At 47.8% G+C, this 18,126-nt stretch overlaps 2 protein-coding genes across 2 annotated transcripts in view; one reads left to right on the top strand and one right to left on the bottom strand.

Moving 5' to 3' along the window:
• The window catches only part of DELE1 (DAP3 binding cell death enhancer 1), a 23,297-nt gene extending 9,619 nt beyond the window's left edge, over window positions 1-13,678 (top strand). Inside the window, exons 4-11 of the mRNA XM_035889123.1 lie at window positions 1,366-1,421; window positions 3,056-3,149; window positions 3,870-4,012; window positions 4,775-4,933; window positions 5,838-5,930; window positions 9,337-9,493; window positions 9,749-10,013; window positions 13,591-13,678. Of these exons, the coding sequence (XP_035745016.1) occupies window positions 1,366-1,421; window positions 3,056-3,149; window positions 3,870-4,012; window positions 4,775-4,933; window positions 5,838-5,930; window positions 9,337-9,493; window positions 9,749-10,005 (959 nt within the window). The 3' untranslated portion in view covers window positions 10,006-10,013; window positions 13,591-13,678. The remainder of the gene's footprint in view (window positions 1-1,365; window positions 1,422-3,055; window positions 3,150-3,869; window positions 4,013-4,774; window positions 4,934-5,837; window positions 5,931-9,336; window positions 9,494-9,748; window positions 10,014-13,590) is intronic.
• Window positions 13,596-18,126, bottom strand: part of PCDH12 (protocadherin 12) — a 10,400-nt gene continuing 5,869 nt past the window's right edge. The window contains exon 4 of the mRNA XM_009633847.2: window positions 13,596-13,967. Coding sequence (XP_009632142.1) covers window positions 13,603-13,967 — 365 coding nt within the window. The 3' untranslated portion in view covers window positions 13,596-13,602. The remainder of the gene's footprint in view (window positions 13,968-18,126) is intronic.

Raw genomic sequence — 18,126 nt, 5'->3', positions numbered from 1 at the left:
GCGTTGTTTTCGCCCGTTGTGCTGCCAAAGTTGGTGGTTTAGCCATACCGTGTCAAGAATCAAGGAATCTGGCCCCCCAAAGGACTGATTTTTTCACTCGTATTAGCTCCCTGCTCTGCAGCCAAACAGCTTGAGAGGGAGACGGGGAGGCAGGGGGGGGGGGGGGCACAGCTCCTTCTTGCATAAACAGCACTGGCTTGATGTGATCCAGGTTCCAGTACCTTAGGTGCCCGGTGGGATCCAGCTGCTTATGGTGATTCACGTTAAAAATAATTGGCCTCAATCAGCCCTCTCCTGTTCGTCCTCTTTGCTGGAGCTCACCATCCTCCTAGAGCAGCTGGCATGAATGCCTGTGTAATCACTTCCAGCACAATTCTGTTAAGAGCAAGGTGGCTTAGCTTTTGCTGTAGATGTTTTCGTTAGATAATTCTGACTGAAACTGGCCAGATAGCAGCTGAGCACGTGCTTGTGCCAGCGTATCTAAGAGGGCAGCGATGAGCGAGCGGGGCACGTTGGGGTGATAACCTAAGCCTGCATACGATGCAGCTGGAATAGCACATCTGATCATTCCCTTGCAGAAGCAGAACTGTACCCAGGCAAGAAATTACCTGGGAAAGGAGCTAGGGAGGCAAGCACCTAAGTGTGGGATCTCAGTGTGATGCCCCGGGCAATGGGAATAGGTTCTGATACATGCAAACTAGGCAGTTACGAATTCGAATAAGGAGGCAATTTTACCCTTCCTGCGACACTGGTGAGAGGGTCTGCACTTCAATAACAATGTTGAAAATTCAGGAATAGTGGCAAAAAGTCATAAAATTAATCAGCTCGGGCAGAAAAGTACTTCATTTGAAAGACATGAACAGCACGGTCTGTTTAGAATCACAGACAAGAATCAAGAGGGGTTGATTAGTCGTATCAGGACTTTCAAAAGGAGAATGGGCTTTTTAGTAAGGAGAGAAAAAGCCTGGAAGAACCAGCGCCTGGGAGCAGAAACCAGATGTATTTTAATGTGAAATAAAGCGCAGAGGTTTAAAGCAGCAATTACAAGTTGCTGGAACAAACTTCCAGAAGAAGTGGGAGGTTCTCTACCCTTTGGTGTCTTCAAATCAAGACTGGGGGCCTTTCTGGAGGAGGTGCATTAGCCAGCTGCAGATTACAGGACTGTATTCATGTGGCACTTGGTTGCTTTTGATACAAAGGTTAGATTGGTCAGCATTCCTTCTGTTCTTAATGTCCCCGACTGGGTGGGTGATCAGTCCTCTAGCTGTGGAGTGGAGAGGATGGGAAGAGGAGGAAGAGGTGAAGATGCAGCATTGCTTAACCCTGCTTTTCTTTTTTGCCTTTTTTTTTTTTTTTTTAATGTAGGGGAGTTCCAAATCCCTGAGAGCTCCAGCTTGGAGCCAGTTCTCCGCAGCGCAAAGGTACGCTTTCATTTTTCACCCCCTCCATCTGCACCTGAGGCCCCTTCCCGACAGGAAGACATCTCAATGCCACCCCGAGCGCAGCCTGAGCAATCCACTCACACGCAAGGCTGTTTTCTGCCCTGCACAGCTGGAGGCCAGGAGAAAGAGAGATGTGATGTGCTGCCCTCTGCTTTAGCCAGAGCAAAGTTCCAGGAACTACAAACTGGCATCTGCTTTAAGGTGTCTGTGTAACAAGGATGCTGGTAGAGAAGCACTGAAAGAAAATGGCAAAGAAACTAACCCCAAAATAGACAAAGAAACCCCAACCCTATCCAGTAGCCCAAGTCTGTTCTTGTGTATTTGCATTTTTATGCAATCTTTCACTAGGTGATTACATGCTGTTGCTATTTTGGTTTTTACCAGACAACCCATGACTGGCGAAGGTGGTGTCACTCCTCCTAAAGCTGCAAATCAGCGCTGGCTCTTGTGTGTTATAGAGAGGAAGACACTTTGGGCTTGAAGAGGGTGCATCAGCTTGAGAGTCACAAGGCTGTAAATTATATTATTGTTCTTGTTGTGATTAAACCTGCTAATTCCTTGCAATTCACAGCCTTGGGTGCAGACAATTCCCCATTTTAAAAATCAGTCAGCTAAGCCACTGCTCAAGGACAGTGTGAGCAGAGTGGAGATAAATTCAGTATTTAACAGAGTGGGATCCTCCCTGCGACATGGAAGCAACTTCTGCTCCCCCACCAGAAAGGTGTTTGCTTGGTCTGCCAGGGGGGTGAGCATCGAGCTCCCCATTCTAGGAGGTATCACTGCTGCAGGGCCGTAGGGAGAGTCTGTAGCTCATTCATATGTCATGGGGCGGGTCTCGGGAGGCTCTCGGGAGAGGAGGGGAGTCAGTCCAGGGCTTCTCCTCCTGTGAGCAGCCCTGACTGCTGGCTGAGCAGTAAAGCTGTTGGGTGGCAAGGGGCATTTTTGCTCCATGACTTCCCTGAGTGCGGAGGCATCTGAGTTCGTGTGCAGTGTGCACTGCTGCCACTCGATGGCACTAAATTTGTACGCAAGACTGGAAGCTAAAGCTGCAGGCAAGGCTAATCCTCCTCCCGCCTCCCAGAGCTGTGGTAAAATGAAAAATACTGTTCATTCCTGAGAAAGAAAAGACATTGTCTCTGCTGTGCAGGATTTTATTAGGAGTCTACAGTGTTCAGGAAGCTGACAGTGTGGGCTGATCTTGAATTGTGTAAAGCGTATACAAATATGTCAGTGCGTGTTTGGCAGAGACTGTTTGTGCTGTTGACATGATGCAGGAGGGTGAACAAGGGCTAATGTTGCTTTTGAAGGGGGGATTTATGAGTGGTATACGGTATTTGCTAAATTCCTATCGGTCTGATGGTCACCGAGAGGCTACACCAAGCTCCCTGTCCAGAGGGGAGGCGAGCAATGTCCATACAGCTTCCCTGTCTAGATGGCTGTGTAGGACAGGGAGATTTTTTTTTTTTTGTGGACACATGACACCAGATTACATCACCCTCTTGATAACTAGAGTACAGTACAAATGTGTCTCGCTGCTCGGTTTCCAAGAAAGAATCTCCTATAGGGTTTGTATGTTTTTGCTGTCTTAATATCTTTCCTCTTTAACTCCTCAGGGTGACCCAGCTCAGCGAGGGCATTTAGAGGAAGCTGCTTTCCAATTGCAGCAGATTTTCCGGATTGACATTTCCATTGCATTGAATATCCTCGGTAATGTGGACTTGGATTTGGTTTGTCCTTAAACCACACATTTCTCTTTTTGGAGGACCTCCAAATTGTTGCAGGTCTTGTGTGAAGGCAGAGATGGCATATACCCAAGCTGAAGCCTCCTTTCAGCAATTTCAACTGTGCTTTGAGAGATTTATTGCTCTTTGTCCCATCCTGCCACCTGATTTATATCAGCATATTTAAATCCAGGCTTGCTTGAAACCTGCACTGTTGTCCTGACATCTGTAGTTGGAAATTAAGCCATCTCTGTCTTCTTTGCAACACAAACTGTCACATCCTTGTGTATTTTTTCATTGTCCGAGATCTCAGTCTGCCTGGCAAGCTGAAAAAGCAACTGCAGAATTGCAACTCTTAAGACGAGCTGAAGAAAGATGCAATGATCTAAGAAAAAAAATCCCTGCCCTATATACACCACTAGTTGCAGCACTAAAAAAGCGAGCCGCTTCTGTGCAAACCATACGTTGTGTTAGCCCGTGATCCTTCTTTGCAATGAGACTAGAAAAGTCCCTAAAATGCAGTGTTGCCCTTTTTCCGATGGAAACCTTGGTCCTGTGGAATGGGGATTGGTGAGCCAGCCAGAAGTGGACTGGAGCACTTGGGATGGGCCAAGGAAGGCCCAGTAGCTGTGGGGGAGGTTGCTGCATTTGAAGCTGTGTTCTGTCCATTTTCTTTTCCCCTGTTTTTACGTTGTGTTCTTCTCAGGGATTGAAAGTATGAGAGCGGGCCATTACAGGATAGCCTATACTTGCTTCAAACTGGCAGCAGATCGAGGCTACAGCAAAGCCCAGTTCAACGTGGGTCTGTGTTACGAGCATGGCAGAGGCACGGAAAAAGACTTGGAAAAGGTATCCACAGCTTGTAGGGTTGTCTATGGGCAGCACAGACCAGGAGAGTGGTCTTTGTTGGGTGCACGGGAGCTTTTCTCCATTTGCATGGGTGTGACAGTCTCTGAAGTCTTGTTAGAAAATGCTAGAAGTAATATAAACTGCGGGTTTGCAGTGCTGACTTCAGTGTCATAGATCCCCTCAGAGATGTGCTCCTGAAATCTCCTTTCTCATAGCTTCTGAGGTCTTCTCGTAGGTACACAGGCTGTGCCACTAGCACCCAGGAGAGTACCAAGGAGAAACCTGTCATGTTACTGTATTTAAAACACCACTGCACATCCGAGCGCTTCTTTACATCTCGAGCCATCCAATTTGGGTACCTTAGCTACAGCCTGCCACCTAGTGCATGCTGGCCGTAGTCAGCATCTTCTCTAGCTGGAAAGATCTGCAAAGGCGGCTTGTTTCGAGTAATTGTGCAGATCCCCATTGGCACAGAGTAGGCTTTGGTATTGTTGGCCCAGTGCCACCCCCTTCAACACAGGGAGTTCTGACTAGAGAAGGCAGGGTGGTTAGAGGGCTCTCATATAGTCGCAGTCCACTGTCTCACTTAAACAATCTCATGCTCTTCAGCAGGGAGGTGTGGGAGAGCTGCTGGGGTAAGCGTGTGCAGCTTATGATAGATCTAGACAGAGAGGTTAAGCTTGTCCTGGCTAGAGGGGAAGTCCTGTCATGTTTGAGGGCATGTATTACCTGAATCACACAAGTGTGTTTCTCTTTTTCCAGGCAGCTTTTTATTACTACCGTGCGGCCAGCAGCTGTCACCCCATGGCACAGTACCGCTACGCTCGATACCTCTTATGTCACAGACCTGAAAATGAATGGGACAGGCATCAGAAGGCAGTGACTTTCCTGGAGCAAGCAGCAATGGCCGGGATTACGGAGGTTAGTGTCCACAGCATAGGAGAAACCCAGCAGAGAATCCTGTCTAAAGGATTTGAACCACAAGACATCCTAGAAAGCGGCATCTGTGGGACTGGAAGCAAAATTCTTCCAACATATTTATACTTCTGATGGCATATGGGAGACAGCCCTGCCTGCACATGGAAGGCAGCTAGGTACCCACTGTGTCAGCGGTGTTGGTTGTCTGTTTTGCTGTTGGGCTTTTTAATGTGGCTCTTAGATTCGACACCTCGATTAGACCATTGACTTAGGAAAACTGACCTACAGTTAAAAAATGTAGCTCTGTGTTTCATCTCTCAGTTCCGAGAGCACAGGTCCCTTTGGTGGAGGAACTTCCATGAGATGCTTGAAGTAAGAACAGATCCTCATATTGTATCTGTGACTTTTCAAGATGATTCATCTACATGGATCTGTGTACCCTGCCCTCCTTTCCCACTCTTTAGGAGATGCATTTAGGCATGTGCCATCTTGTGTTGCGAATGCCAGTCGTTCTGGCAGTGACTGTATCTCATGTAGCACGCTGTTCCAGGAAGTGCATCTGCTGTGTCTTACGGGCAGCTCACGAGTAGGAGCCGTTCTCTGGCTCTGACTTCCACAGTGAAGTTTGAAATGATACTCTTGGTCTTAGGGTGTTAGTATGGTGATGTTACTGCACGTATAGTGGAGTTCTGTAGGTCAAATGTGATTTTTTGTGTTTAGCATGTCAGACCGATTTTTTTCTAGGATAGCCCCCTCTGTCAACAGGCTCTGCAGCAAGCAGGGTACTTTGCACACCCGTCTTGCAGCAGTAACCCTGGCATTTGAACAACTTGAAAAATCAGTAAAAGAACTGGAGTAATTAATGGGGGAAATCCTGTCTGAGTTGTATCGTGTGGTTTTGTTGCAGGCACAGGCTTATCTTGGAGTCTTCTACATGAGAGGGCTGCAACCTAAGGAAAAGAGAGGTCTGAAGTACCTGCTGCTGGCAGCAAAGAACGGCGTAAGTAATCCCCTTGCAAGCCAGGATTGTTCTCCATTTGGGATCATTGCAGGTGGCAGATATCAGGGCTTCTTGGAAACGGGAGCGAGTGTCAGGATTTTACCGCACAGTTTGAAAGGACAGAGTGGAGCCTTGGTGCATCTTGGAGAGGCGACAGGCCCTGGGGGTGCAGACCTTACAAAACAAGAATGTAGAAACAGCCCTGTTGGGTTGGAGTAGTTCTTACAGCACCAGCGCTTATATTCATCTAGCATAGTTTTACAGATTTCCCATTGTGTCTTATCTCGAATCTGTTCTTCAAAATTGGCCCATTATTTCTTGTCTCCTATAGAGAGGATGAAAAGACTTTCTGTTTCTTTGCAAGGACCTTTAATGTACTGAAATACTTGAATCTCCATTCAGCCTTCCCCCATTGTTGTAGTTTCTCTTCACACGTCATGTTGTCTAGATCCCCAACAATTTTCTTGCGTGCTGTTGAACTTTCTCCAAGTGACACAGGCTTATTTGTTTCTGAAGGGCAGTGCCACAATCTCAGCATAGTATTGCTCCTGAACCCTTTACCAGCACTTAGAGGGGTAGAAGTATGACATTCCATGTCTTGCAGCCAGGTTTCTGCATCCCACAGTTCTGTTTCTTTACAGCACTGTGACATTGTTCACTCGTTTTCAGCTTGCACTGCATTGTAATAGCTAGGTTTTTTCTGAAGAACTTGTTCATTTTAACTTCAGTTCCCACAGCTTTTGTGTAATGGAAAATAATGAATAGCTATTCCCTCTTCTTCTGGCTAATACTTCTGATTCTGCCGCCCTTTAGTATGTCCTCTCTGAGTCATTTCTTTTGCAGGCTGTAGAACGCTGGTTTAGTTTGTCTCTCCATGTAGTTAAGCTGTTCCATTTTGCTTGTCAGTCTTCTCTCTCTTTTTCTAATTTTCCTTTCACCATTTTAAGATGCTTGGACTAAAACTGGACTTGGGACAGAGGCATGCCAGGGATCTGACATAATGAGATCCTCTGCTTTCTTCTGTATTCCCTTCCAAGAATTCCTAGTACTGTTTGCCCTTTTGCCTGCCACTGAGCAGTGGCTTGATGGCTTCAGGGAACTATCACTGTGACTCACAAAGTTCTTTCTGTAAGCACTGCTTCGCATTTGTCAACACTAAGTTTCCTCTGTGATTGTGTTGCCCGCTCTTAGTCCTGCAAGATCTTCTCTAATTAATTCTTTACAGTAAATTTGATCGCTCTGAATGACACTACATCACTTGCAAACTTTACCACTTCAGTTTTCACCCACTTTTAAGAATGCAGATACTGTCAGATCACTGGTGAGGCTAGACCTGACTAGCCCCAGCAGCTCAGACATCGTGTTCATATAGTATTTCATTCCAAATCTGTTAAAGATCTCTCATAAGCTGCATCATTGACTCCCTTCTTCCAACCTGATGTCAGATGCATATGCTGCACAATATAACAATGAATTATCTCATTAAATAGATGATTGTCATTTACTGAATGCCTAGTAAGCCCTTAACAACAGAAAATCTAGCGGGTAACTGCAGGTCCCTGGGGTACTCCCTAGTACATCGGTGTGTTTCATGTTTTGGTCATGGCCGTGACAGTTCCCAGTTGACTTCCTCCATCTCAGCTTCCCCATGGATGCTGGCTGCGGAAGTACCACAGCCTCATCCTTGGTGGCAGGCTTGTGCATAGGCTCCCTGGGATGTAACCCCATGTGTTCTGCTGGGAGAAGGAAGGGCTCTGTGAGTATGTTCTTTTCCCATTACCCTAGAGTATGAATTTATGTTTAGTTGGTTAAAAGGCTGCTGGATATGGGTGAAGCAAGGACAGAACCATTTAGCTACAACTCCAAAAAAGGGAAAACAGGCATGAAAAAGTCATGGGTTCAGTGTTTCTCAGATTGTTGCTCTGTGCGAGAGCCGAGGGGGGAACTCTTGACAAATGTTCTTCCAAATACAACAGTGCTTCAGAGAACTGCATTTTACTTTGGTTACCACTTTTTAATCCTCCCTTATTTTATGTGTGCAACTGTAGAATATAAAAAACATATTAAAGAGTGTTGTTGGAGAACAGAGTCTGACCTTCAGATTTCAAAGTATATCACAATCACTTATGCCATGCTAATTTGGGGATCTCTTCTCCTTGTGGTCTTGTCTTTGAGGTGTTCATCATATAAGAGACGGCTAGTGAAATACTTCGTATTTAACCCTGTCTGTTGTCACATCTGAAGTGCCAATCCTTCAACGTGTTTATCTCATCTCTAAAGAAGTTTATTGCTGTCATAAACTGAGACTTGCAACATTTTGCAAAGCACCCACTCATTGAGTTCTTTGCTTTCCTCTACCAGCTACAGCCCAGACAGCAACACTTGCAATATGTTCTGTTCTCATGGCTTTATTAAAACTTGCTACTTACTTCCTTTTTTTTTTTCCTTCATTTTGTTTTTTTTGCAAAGCCTTGTTTAGATCATGTTTCTGGCAGCCATACTCTTCAAGTTGTGTTGCTGGCTTTTTTGCTGGCAAAGGTCTGTGTGGCCACTAGCCCATGCCATCTTTCCAAAGTCTTCAGGACTGTCATCTTGCTTTCTTACTATCTGTGACGCCCTTTGCTGCCTCTTGGATCTCAAAGGTAAAGTGCACAGCCAACACGTAAACATATCACGGGTTTGGAGTTGGCTTCGCTGTCCCACCTGCAGTGACATCCTCTACTTTCTAGTTCCTTCTCAGCACTTACGTATGTCTGAGTAGTTTAGGTGCTTTTTCTCTACCGCTTATTTGCTTGACTTCCTTTCTGCTGCTTGAGATTTTGGGAATATAATTAGGTGGGGCTGAGCAAGGTAGTGGTGCACTGTTGTGTTGAACGCCTGATGGCCTGATGCTGCCAAGGGGAATCTTCCCACCCCTGGCAGCAAGTACCTCTCTGGCATTTGTTATGTTTTTACAAGACGTCTGTGTGAACTGTAGTAGGGCAGTCCGCAGGGTGTGCTCAGAGTTCGGGCGTGATCAGGATGTGGGTGCAGTCAAGGCTGCCCAAGTCCTCTTAGCTCTGACCCCTGAGACAATTGGGATGCTCTGCGGAGTCAGCTGTTCCTTTGTTCCCATGACACAGACCTGGATGTTGAAGGGACGTCAGTGAATTTAATTGGAAAGGGATAGGAAGGAGCAGAGTCAGAGATGGCTGGTAAGAAATTCCGCTTCACCATGCGCTCAGAAAAGGGACTAAATTACTGAATATATGGTCTGAGGGACAGAGGAGTAAACTTTAAAGGAGGTGACCAAAGATAGAGCAGTAAACTTTAAAGAAGGTGTTAAAGACTCTCTGTTCTCCTTTCGTGTGCTGTCGTCACGTCTCTGTCGTGTGGGGCTGATTGCTGTGCTTTCTCCTGTGGCTAGGATGCCCAAAGCAGGTATCACGTGGGCGTTTGCTATGAGAAGGGCCTTGGAGTGCAGCAGAACCTGGCAGAAGCGATGAGACACTACCGGCAGTCAGCTGCTGCGGGGAACAGGAACTCCCGGGAGAGACTGCGACTGTTAGAAGAGGAGGTGGAAGGTACGGCGGGCAGCAGGGGTAGAGGGTGTGTGGGACTGCGTGGTGTAGTGACCCCATAAAAGCGGGCCCCGTATTGCCAGAGGAAGGGTAGCACAGGGCCATGGCAAGAAGGAGTCCTTTTTACTGAAGGGAAAGGAGCACTTTTCCTTTTCAGTTCTTTCCACTTCTTACCAGCTATTTCCAGTCGAGCTGAAGTGGAGAAGCCGTTCCCATAGTATGATGCGTCATTAATACCTTGTTTTAATGTACTTTCAGATGTGAGAACAGAGCATCCATTCCCTTCCGGAATAAGAGCCTCTTCCTCTAGCCCCTGTTTCTGGGCTGCTGAGCGTGTGCCTGCAGGCCTCCACCCCACCCAGCCAAGACAATCTGCCCTCACCCTGCCCCACTCTTGGAGCGCAGACAGACTCCACATGATGACTCTTGGTGGTGCAGGATGGAGCCATGCCCTCAGAAACAGAGCAACACCGCTGGAACTGCAGTGCTTGGAGCCCCACCGCTGCTGTTACTAGAGCAGTCGGTAAGTGAAACAAGCAGGCAGAAGGGAAGGCAGCCCTCCTTAGCCTGCGTGGGGCTGGAAGCAGGCTAGCAGTGAGTGGAAAGAGAAAGCTTTCCTGTTAATAGCGCAGGAGCCATTTTTAAATACAGGGGTTTTGAGGACAAACCTTGCGATATCTCCTATGCCACCATGTTGTCTGGCCCTCTGCCTTCCCATACAAGGACCTTTCTTATGCTCTTACATTTCCATATGGATCTATGTATAGACTCCCACCATGCCACAGTGATATGATTTGGGGCTGTAATTCCAGTAGCCCTGCACATCTCGCACACGGTCTCCCAGTAAGGTTTACAAGCCACTGTATGGTGATGTTGGCAGCTAATGCTGTGATGGGCCTGGCCTGCACCCTCTGAGGCAACGTTCTCTCACTTCAGGGCTACCTGTTCCCACAGTGGTTCTGCTACCAGCACAAGCTGGGCTTGTCTCTACATTGCCATTGTGGCAGTTTAATCTGCTTTCAAACCTGTGCAAGCAAGAGAGGGAATCCCTAATAGTGGGCGCAGGTTTTTGTGGGATATGGCTTATGGATCCACCTGTATTGGGGAAAGTAAGAGCTCTCCTCAGCCATCCTGCACCACTGTCAGTGCCCTTCTGTCCCCAGTTATTATTCCTTCAGCTCTGTCAGCAAGCTGCTCCCGTGGATACACCCCTTTGAGTCATGATGAGCAAGGTTTTCTTCAAAATTTATATTGTACATGTTTGCTAAGCACGCCAGCTCATTTTCACTGAATTGGATAAGGGATGCTCCCAGCGGGCAGTAACCACTGTCAGGCAGGCAGCGGCAAGCAGCTGGTATGATAATTTCTTCCACTGGGGCAGCTGAATCCGGAAAAAGACATTTGTCCACACCAGTTTAAACTGGTTCAAGGGCATCTGTACAAACTGTCTGGCTTCCTGTAGCCATGGTGCTCTGTGTAGATCAGGCTCTGAAAAACAAAGGCAATGGCCCCATCCTGAACTCGATGTGGTCTCCATTCAGCAAGGGAGGGGCACAGCCAGACCTCAACACATCTGATTGTTCTTCTAGTCTGGTCTCTCTTTCTGCTCAGACCAAACTTTCTTAAACCATTTCCTTTATCAAGCAGGATACAATTAGCAGGAAATTCCTCGGGTGGATTTCCTATTCTGTGATAATCCACAGCATGCTTACGCATTGCTCAGGACAGGACCGCGGTAAGGGTTGGGGGGGGCTGAAAGCAGTTTGCAGAATCAGGAAGTTGAACCGAGAGAGGAATTTGTCTCCTTTTTAATCTTCTTCTTATAATGTATTTTTGTGTAAAGTTTGTCCTTTGACAGGCACATCAAAGTAACTTCCCAGAGGAAGATGTGAGGTTGTGCCGTGTGTTTGTCCTCTGTGTGCATTCCCAAGGTGCAGAGGAATCCCGTAGGGCTGCATCTCCTCACAGCCACAGATATGCCTCCCTCGTGGTTTGCACAGCTGCATCTCAGTTAGAATTTGGCTCACGGTTATTGTTTTGGTGCAAGAGCCTGTTTTGTTTGTGAAACAAAAGAGCAAGACATTTCTCTTAGGAGCGCGGCAGCACGAGCAGGCTGGGGCAAACCCATCAGTGTAGTTTATTGCCAGAGATGGGGTCATCTGTAAAGCGCTTTGGAGGCTCCAAATACAACAGTGGATATTTTGGATATTAAAGAGCCTACCTGGGGAAATCTTACTCTATTGCTTTTGCCATTTGGTCCCAAGAGCAACAGAAAGGGATAACTTTCTCATTTACTCTGCTTTAAATTATCTGTGTGGTTGTCTGCTGCTGTGGCTTGCATGTGTCCACACTAAAAGCAGGGCACTGTCACCTCTAGGTGCATGGAAAAAGAACACAGGTAAGACACCCTTGAGATGCTCCAGGATCACGGCTGCTGGGTCTTGCTGCCTGTTCTTTTTCAACTTCACAGTAAAATGAAAGCCAAAAATACCACCCAAAGACACCTGATGCTACAGCCCCACCGTGAGCAAATTAGCTTTGGAGAAACCCATGTTGTGAACTGCGGTACCTGTGGAGAAGTCAGTGCAGTATTTTTAACGTAAAGATGGGGAAGGAAAGAAAGCAGTGTGTCTAAAGCACTGCTGGCCCTGCACTCCGATGGAGGGGAGGCTGGCAGCCTCTTCTCAGCCTCGCTTTTGTAGTCACTCAGCAAGCCAGGATGTTGTGCGTCGCTAGCAGCGAAGGCAGTGGCTTACCCTCGTTCCCATAGCATGACTCTCCTCTCACCTATACAGCCGCCTTGCCAGCATGCCTCAAATTTGTTCTGGTGCTTTGTATAATTGGAAGGCACAAACTACAGTACAGAAGAGAGTCCTACATGTGCACGATCCAGAAGCGCTTACCTGCCATCTATGCACTGCTGCGTAAGCCTACAGAATCCCAGGCTGGCAAGGGTTGGAAGGGACCTCGGGAGATCATCTAGTCCAACCCCCCTGCTCAAGCAGGTTCTCCTAGAGCATGTTACACAGGACTTCGTCCAGGCGGGCTTTGAATACCTCCAGAGAAGGAGACTCCAGAACCCGAATGCACTCGAGGTGCTTACGCCACTCTTGTCTTCCCATTCTCTGTGAGTGCAAATCCCCACGGGTAATAACGCCTGTGTGCTCCTTCCTCAGCTATTAATATCTGTATCTTAGTTTTCCTACACATGCTATTATCCTAGAACTGTCTTACAGCTCACATACATTCAGATCAAAGTGAAAACCCGTACTACGGTTGAAGCTTGTGACTGAATATTTGAAAACAGTGTTTTCACGCTTCCCTTTTCCCAGGTTACCTTTGGCAGACTCCAGCCATCTGTTGTCTGCTTCTAGGCAAGGACTACACTCCAAAATCCAATGGCCTCAGAAGAGAGCACAGGGAAGGAAATTGTGGGCACCTAGCGCAGCCACAGCAGAGATGCCAGAGCAGAAGTGCTGATTTGGGGGCATTTTACAAAATGCCAAGTTCACAGTGGTAGAACCACAAAAGCTGGAAGGATCAGTGGGAGACAACAGGCAGATCTCCCTTTCTGAGTTGCCGTTTCAGGCTTCCTGCAGATGCATCGTTAAGTCACTTACAGTGCACCTTGTTCCAAAGAGGGTAGTGTTAGAAAAAAAGGGTTTTATTTAAATAAGAACTAAGGTCCCGGAGCCCAACTCTGCAGCATGTTGCAAAGTCCATGACTGCAATATTTTATCGTCCGTGGTGCACAGTCTATAATCACAGGGATGTGGCTGACTGTGTTGTGCTTGTGGTTCATCTAACAACCCCTCCCCTCAATCGGCCTGCCCTGGGAGGAGAGGGCCCTCCTGCTGCTGTCTGACTTGGTGATAGTAAGGTGGAAGAGGAAGAAAGCTAGGAAGGCAAGAACAGGCAGGTGGAAGGGAACTAAATAAGGTGAAATCGATCATGGAAAAGTTTGATGGGGTGAGGCAAAGGAAGAAACATTCCTGTTGTGATCAGTCTAGATGTGGGTGATAGAATGACCCTGTTAAAGCACACGTGTGCACCCCAAATGCAGAAAGAAGCTCACTCTGACTCTTTTCTCCTTATCACAGCTGCCACGCTGCCTACAGAACAGGAGCACTGTCTTCCAGCCCAAGGCTCTTCCCACGTGCCGACAGCTGCCGCAGAAGCCCCGAGCCCGTTTCATTGTGGACTTGAACCTTCTGGGACAAAATCATTTCAAAGAGAGTGCTCATTTCTGAAAGGAAAGTGCTGGCCAGTCTTGTCCCAGCAGCATTTGAGTCAGCCCCAGCACCTTTGCCGAAGGTCTCAAAGGTCCTTGGTTTCTCCTGCCTTGCAGCTTCCTCGTCCTGGGGTGAATGCGGAGAGTCAGGGGAGAAGACGTTGTCCTTGTAACTACTGGTGAGCGGCAGGGAGAGCCGAGCCACCCATGCTGGGTCAGCAGCCGTCAGCCTCTTGAGGGCCAGCTCTGGAGGGAGCGAAAACAAGAACTGTTGGTGAGACATGGAGTGGAGGAGACCTCAGGAGAGAAGGCAGGGTGGGGGAATATCGAGAAATGAGATTTCCTGAAATCAAATGTGAGAGGACTGATTGTAAGCAGGTCCAAAGATAAGCTAGCAGTGGCATCATTCAAACCAGCAGCTTAGAAAAAATTAGAGCTGGTTTAAAGCTACTGGGATTTTTGTTTTGTTTTTAATGTAATAACCATTAGAATCACTTTGCTTTCTCATTTGTTGCAGCCTCAAGTGGCACTTCACTAAATTGTTAGCAAAGCCAGAGAAAGTGAGGGTTTAGGACTGGCTAAAGGGGAGACGACAATGGAAAGCTTCCAAGGGGGAAGTATTGGACAGAAAGAAGGTCACTAGTGGACTTCCCTTAAGGGTCACTCTAGGCTGGGAATTTGCTGCTAAGCAGGCATATTGAGACCGAAAAGAAACGGGTTATTGTGAAAACAATAACAGAAGTAGAATGAAATTCTGGATTATAAAATGCACAGCTGGATGGTTGAAGACCAGCAACAAAAAATTGAGCTATAAAGTAGTTGTTCATCAATTGGAAACAGATGAGGAGCAGTGGGAGCCTGGTGTGGGTGTTGGCTGCAGGCTCATTAGTGTACCAGTAATGTGATTCTGCCCCAAAATGGGCAAATGCAATCATACAACATGTTGCTTAAGGTATTCCCCATTGGCATGAAGACAGATCCATGGTATTGTTACTTGGTCTGGTGAGACCTGATTAGGAGTGTTACATACAAATCTGATTACCCATCCCTAGGAAGGAGGATCTGAAATGACAGAAGTGCAGAGAAAACTACTGAGATGAAAACAGGAGCGAGTCCAGGCTTGGGTGGTGGAGACCCCAAGAAACAGGGGTTGCTTAGCCTAAGGAAGCAAATGCTCATGGGGAATCTGACTTGTCATTATTTTGATGAGATAAGCACCAACAAAGGAAATCTTTATGCTTAAAATAGTGTTGGCAAAAGAAGAAGTGATTATAACTGTCCACGAATAAACATATGCTGGAAATTAAAGGAAGGACCCCGTAGCAGGGAGAGCCTGGAATAGCTTCCTCATCAGACGGCAGGGAAGGAAACGGGATTCTTGTTTTTTAAGGTAGAGCTTTGCAGTTGGTAAACAAGACTCGGTGCGGCGGAGCGCAGGCGCTGCCTTCCAGCCCGACATTGCTTCATTTCCAAAGCGTAGCCTAGAACCACTGGGAGGTTCGAAGCGACCACCAGGTTTGTGAAAGGCTTTGAGTCAGAGGGCAGCGAAACGAGTAACTGGTGTCTGGCAGCAAAACACAGCGGTCCCAGTCAGACGGCGAGAGCTGGTGTCGTTATAGCAATTAGGAGGCTCTGAGTTACAAAGTGACCTCTGAAAGGAGGGGCCCCATTCCAATGCACTTATCATGCTGCTTCCAGAAAATAATCAATACCCTGCCACAGCCTGGGACCCGTGGTCCTCGCTCAGTGGCTAGTCAATCACGGAGGCGAGTCTCCTTCCCCAGCCAACTAAGTAATTACTCCTTTTTCTCTGAAAAACAACTGTGTCCTGAGGGTGAGGGCTGGGATTCAAACCTGGTGAGGAGAGAAGGGCAGATACATTGCTTAGATTTTGTTTCAGCCGAAGCCCCAAGATCCTTTTGTGTTGCTTAACCTCCAGGACTTCTTTCTGCAATCTCAGTATTTTCTTTACTGAAAGTAAATCTGCCAAGCGTACTGAAGTCCCCTGGTTTTGCTCTAAAACAGCCACAGTTCTCTCCTCCTCAGTCTGCAAGAAGCCACTGCGTTCCCTGAATATTTCAACGCGTCAGCTCTAGGGCAGGGCACGACCGTAGTCTGCTCGCTGCGGAGAGCGCCAAGCCTCAGTGGGCTGACGGTCCCGTGACCACGAAACCTTGTAATTAGGTATGTTTAATTTGACCGATCACTCTTTACTGCCTTATTTTAATGGTGTTTTGGGAGCAGGGGGTGTTTTTATAATCAATAAAGTTCTATCTCTCATCTGCTGCTGTGAGCGCTGTGTTTCGCTGATGAGGGATAGGTGTTAATGGACGGTGCTGAGAGTTCAGCCCGCAGCTCGGTGCTTACGGCGTAAACCACCAGAGAGCTGCCGGGACGGATTACTCGCGCGGTTCCCCCCACTGCGAGCAGCACAAAGGCCCAGGCGGCCTCCGCCGGCTGCTCCGTTACTCCCGAGCACAAGCAACGCTTCCTTCCTCCCTCCCTCAGGATGCAAGTCCGCTTCTCTGTTTGTGTTTGGGAGAGGAGGAAGGAGTCCAGCAGCTCCGGCGTCTGCGCTCCGTTGCCTTTTTGGGAAGGTCTGGGCTCATGGTTAAGGTTGTTTTTCACCGCTGAAACCGGGCAACCTCTTTTGTCATGTCCAGCACTACTGGGGGGGCAGGAAGCCACACTGGCATAGCCTCAGCCTGCACCACCAGCATTCACTGTGAAATCCCAGTAAATTGGCAAAAAAGGGTTTCGATCTTTTTTTTTTCTATCTTATCTAAGAACCATGGGAGATGGCACTTCATGAATGTGCCTCGCCACAGCACGGATTTTCTAGGATGCTACTTGTCTGGGCAGGACTGGATCTGCTGAGCAGGTCCACCAGTCTCTTTACTGGGACCGGTGCATGTCACTATGCCCGTGGGATGGAGCTGGGCAGCCTGGTTGCTCCTTGCTCTTGGCCACAGGACCTGTAAATCTGAGGAAGCTTGCAGCTCTTGTTTCACTCAGCCTTTTCTTCGTTTGCTCCTTACTAGAATAAAAGGGCAGGAAGAGAGACAAGAAGGGGCGTGGTTCTCCCTCAAAGGAAGAGCACAGAAAATGCCCAACTCTGGAATTAAAACGACCACAGCAGCAAACCTCAATGGGTTGGTCTCGCTGTGGAGGAGCGCAGAGGCTCCACAATGAAATTTCTGCGACGGGACGTGAATCAGCCCAACTCTTTCAAACTGAAATGCCAGTAGAAGAGGCTTTTCGGGGAGGAAAAAAAAAAAAAAAATCAATAAAAGGAACATACAGAAAATGGCCCAGATGGTATTCACCCTGGAGTGCTAGAGGAGCTCAGATATGAAATTGCTTGGTTTATTAACTCCTGTTCATTAACTACTGCTTCAAATGAATATGGTATCAGAGGAAGGGAAGGTAGAAATTGTGACATGGGGTTTTAAGCGCGTGAAGGCAAATCTAGTGCAGGCAAATTCCTAGAAATTCTATGCGGAACCCATCAGATGGCCGAGTACCTGCTATTCAGACAAGAACCCGAGTGACATTTGCAAGGCAGGGTATTGCATTTTGCAAATTCGTTGGCGTCTTTGGAAGAGGTGGATGGAGAGTCCTGGCTGACAGAGGACACCTGAGCTTGCCGAAGAGCACCAGCCAGGCTCGCAGGGGGCCCGAGCTGTCCCTGAATTAACAGCCAGGTTCTGTCAGGGACTAATGCATGTTAAAAGCTGGGAAGCGAGAGTAGGAATAAATTATCTTCCCTACAAAGGGAGGTCATTAGTGGTGTCCCTGAGTATCAACGTAGGGATAAATGACGTGGAGAAGTGGATGGCATTGGTGTTGACTCCACTAAAACACCCAACAACATAAAAGCAGGGGGTTACTGGAGGACCTAATAATACTGAGTGCCGTGAGCAAAAAGGGGCTGGTGGATTTCTGTGTCACCCACTGTTGGATAATTGTCACAGGGAACGACACATCATATACTGATGACAGCTCCCACCACGCGGAGGGGTTTGGGAGTCACCATGAACAGTTTGGTAACAGCTCAGCCCAGAGCTTGGGCAGGAGAGGAATGAAGAACAAACCAGAAGACCTTATACCACCGGTGTAGATGTATCCTAAACACTGCACACAATTGCAGAGGGACCTGCCTAGGCTGGATCCATGGGCCCAGCCCAATTGGGTGAGGGTCAACAAGGCCAAGGGCTGGGTCCTGCCCTGGGGTCATAACAACCCCACACAACGCTACAGGTGTGGGGCAGAGGGGCTGGAAAGCTGAACAGTGGAAAAGGACTTGGGGGGGTTGGTCAAGAGGAGGATGAACATGAGCCAGCAGGGTGCCCAGGTGGCCAAGAGGGCCAGCGCCATCCTGGCTTGTATCAGGGGGGGGGTGGCC

This window comes from Egretta garzetta, unplaced genomic scaffold (assembly GCF_000687185.1).
Source record: "Egretta garzetta isolate BGI_Z169 unplaced genomic scaffold, ASM68718v1 scaffold60, whole genome shotgun sequence".
NCBI classification, from domain to species: Eukaryota; Metazoa; Chordata; class Aves; order Pelecaniformes; family Ardeidae; genus Egretta; species Egretta garzetta.
The sequence above is the reverse complement of the archived record's forward strand: the minus strand, read 5'-3'. Positions and strand labels throughout refer to the sequence as shown.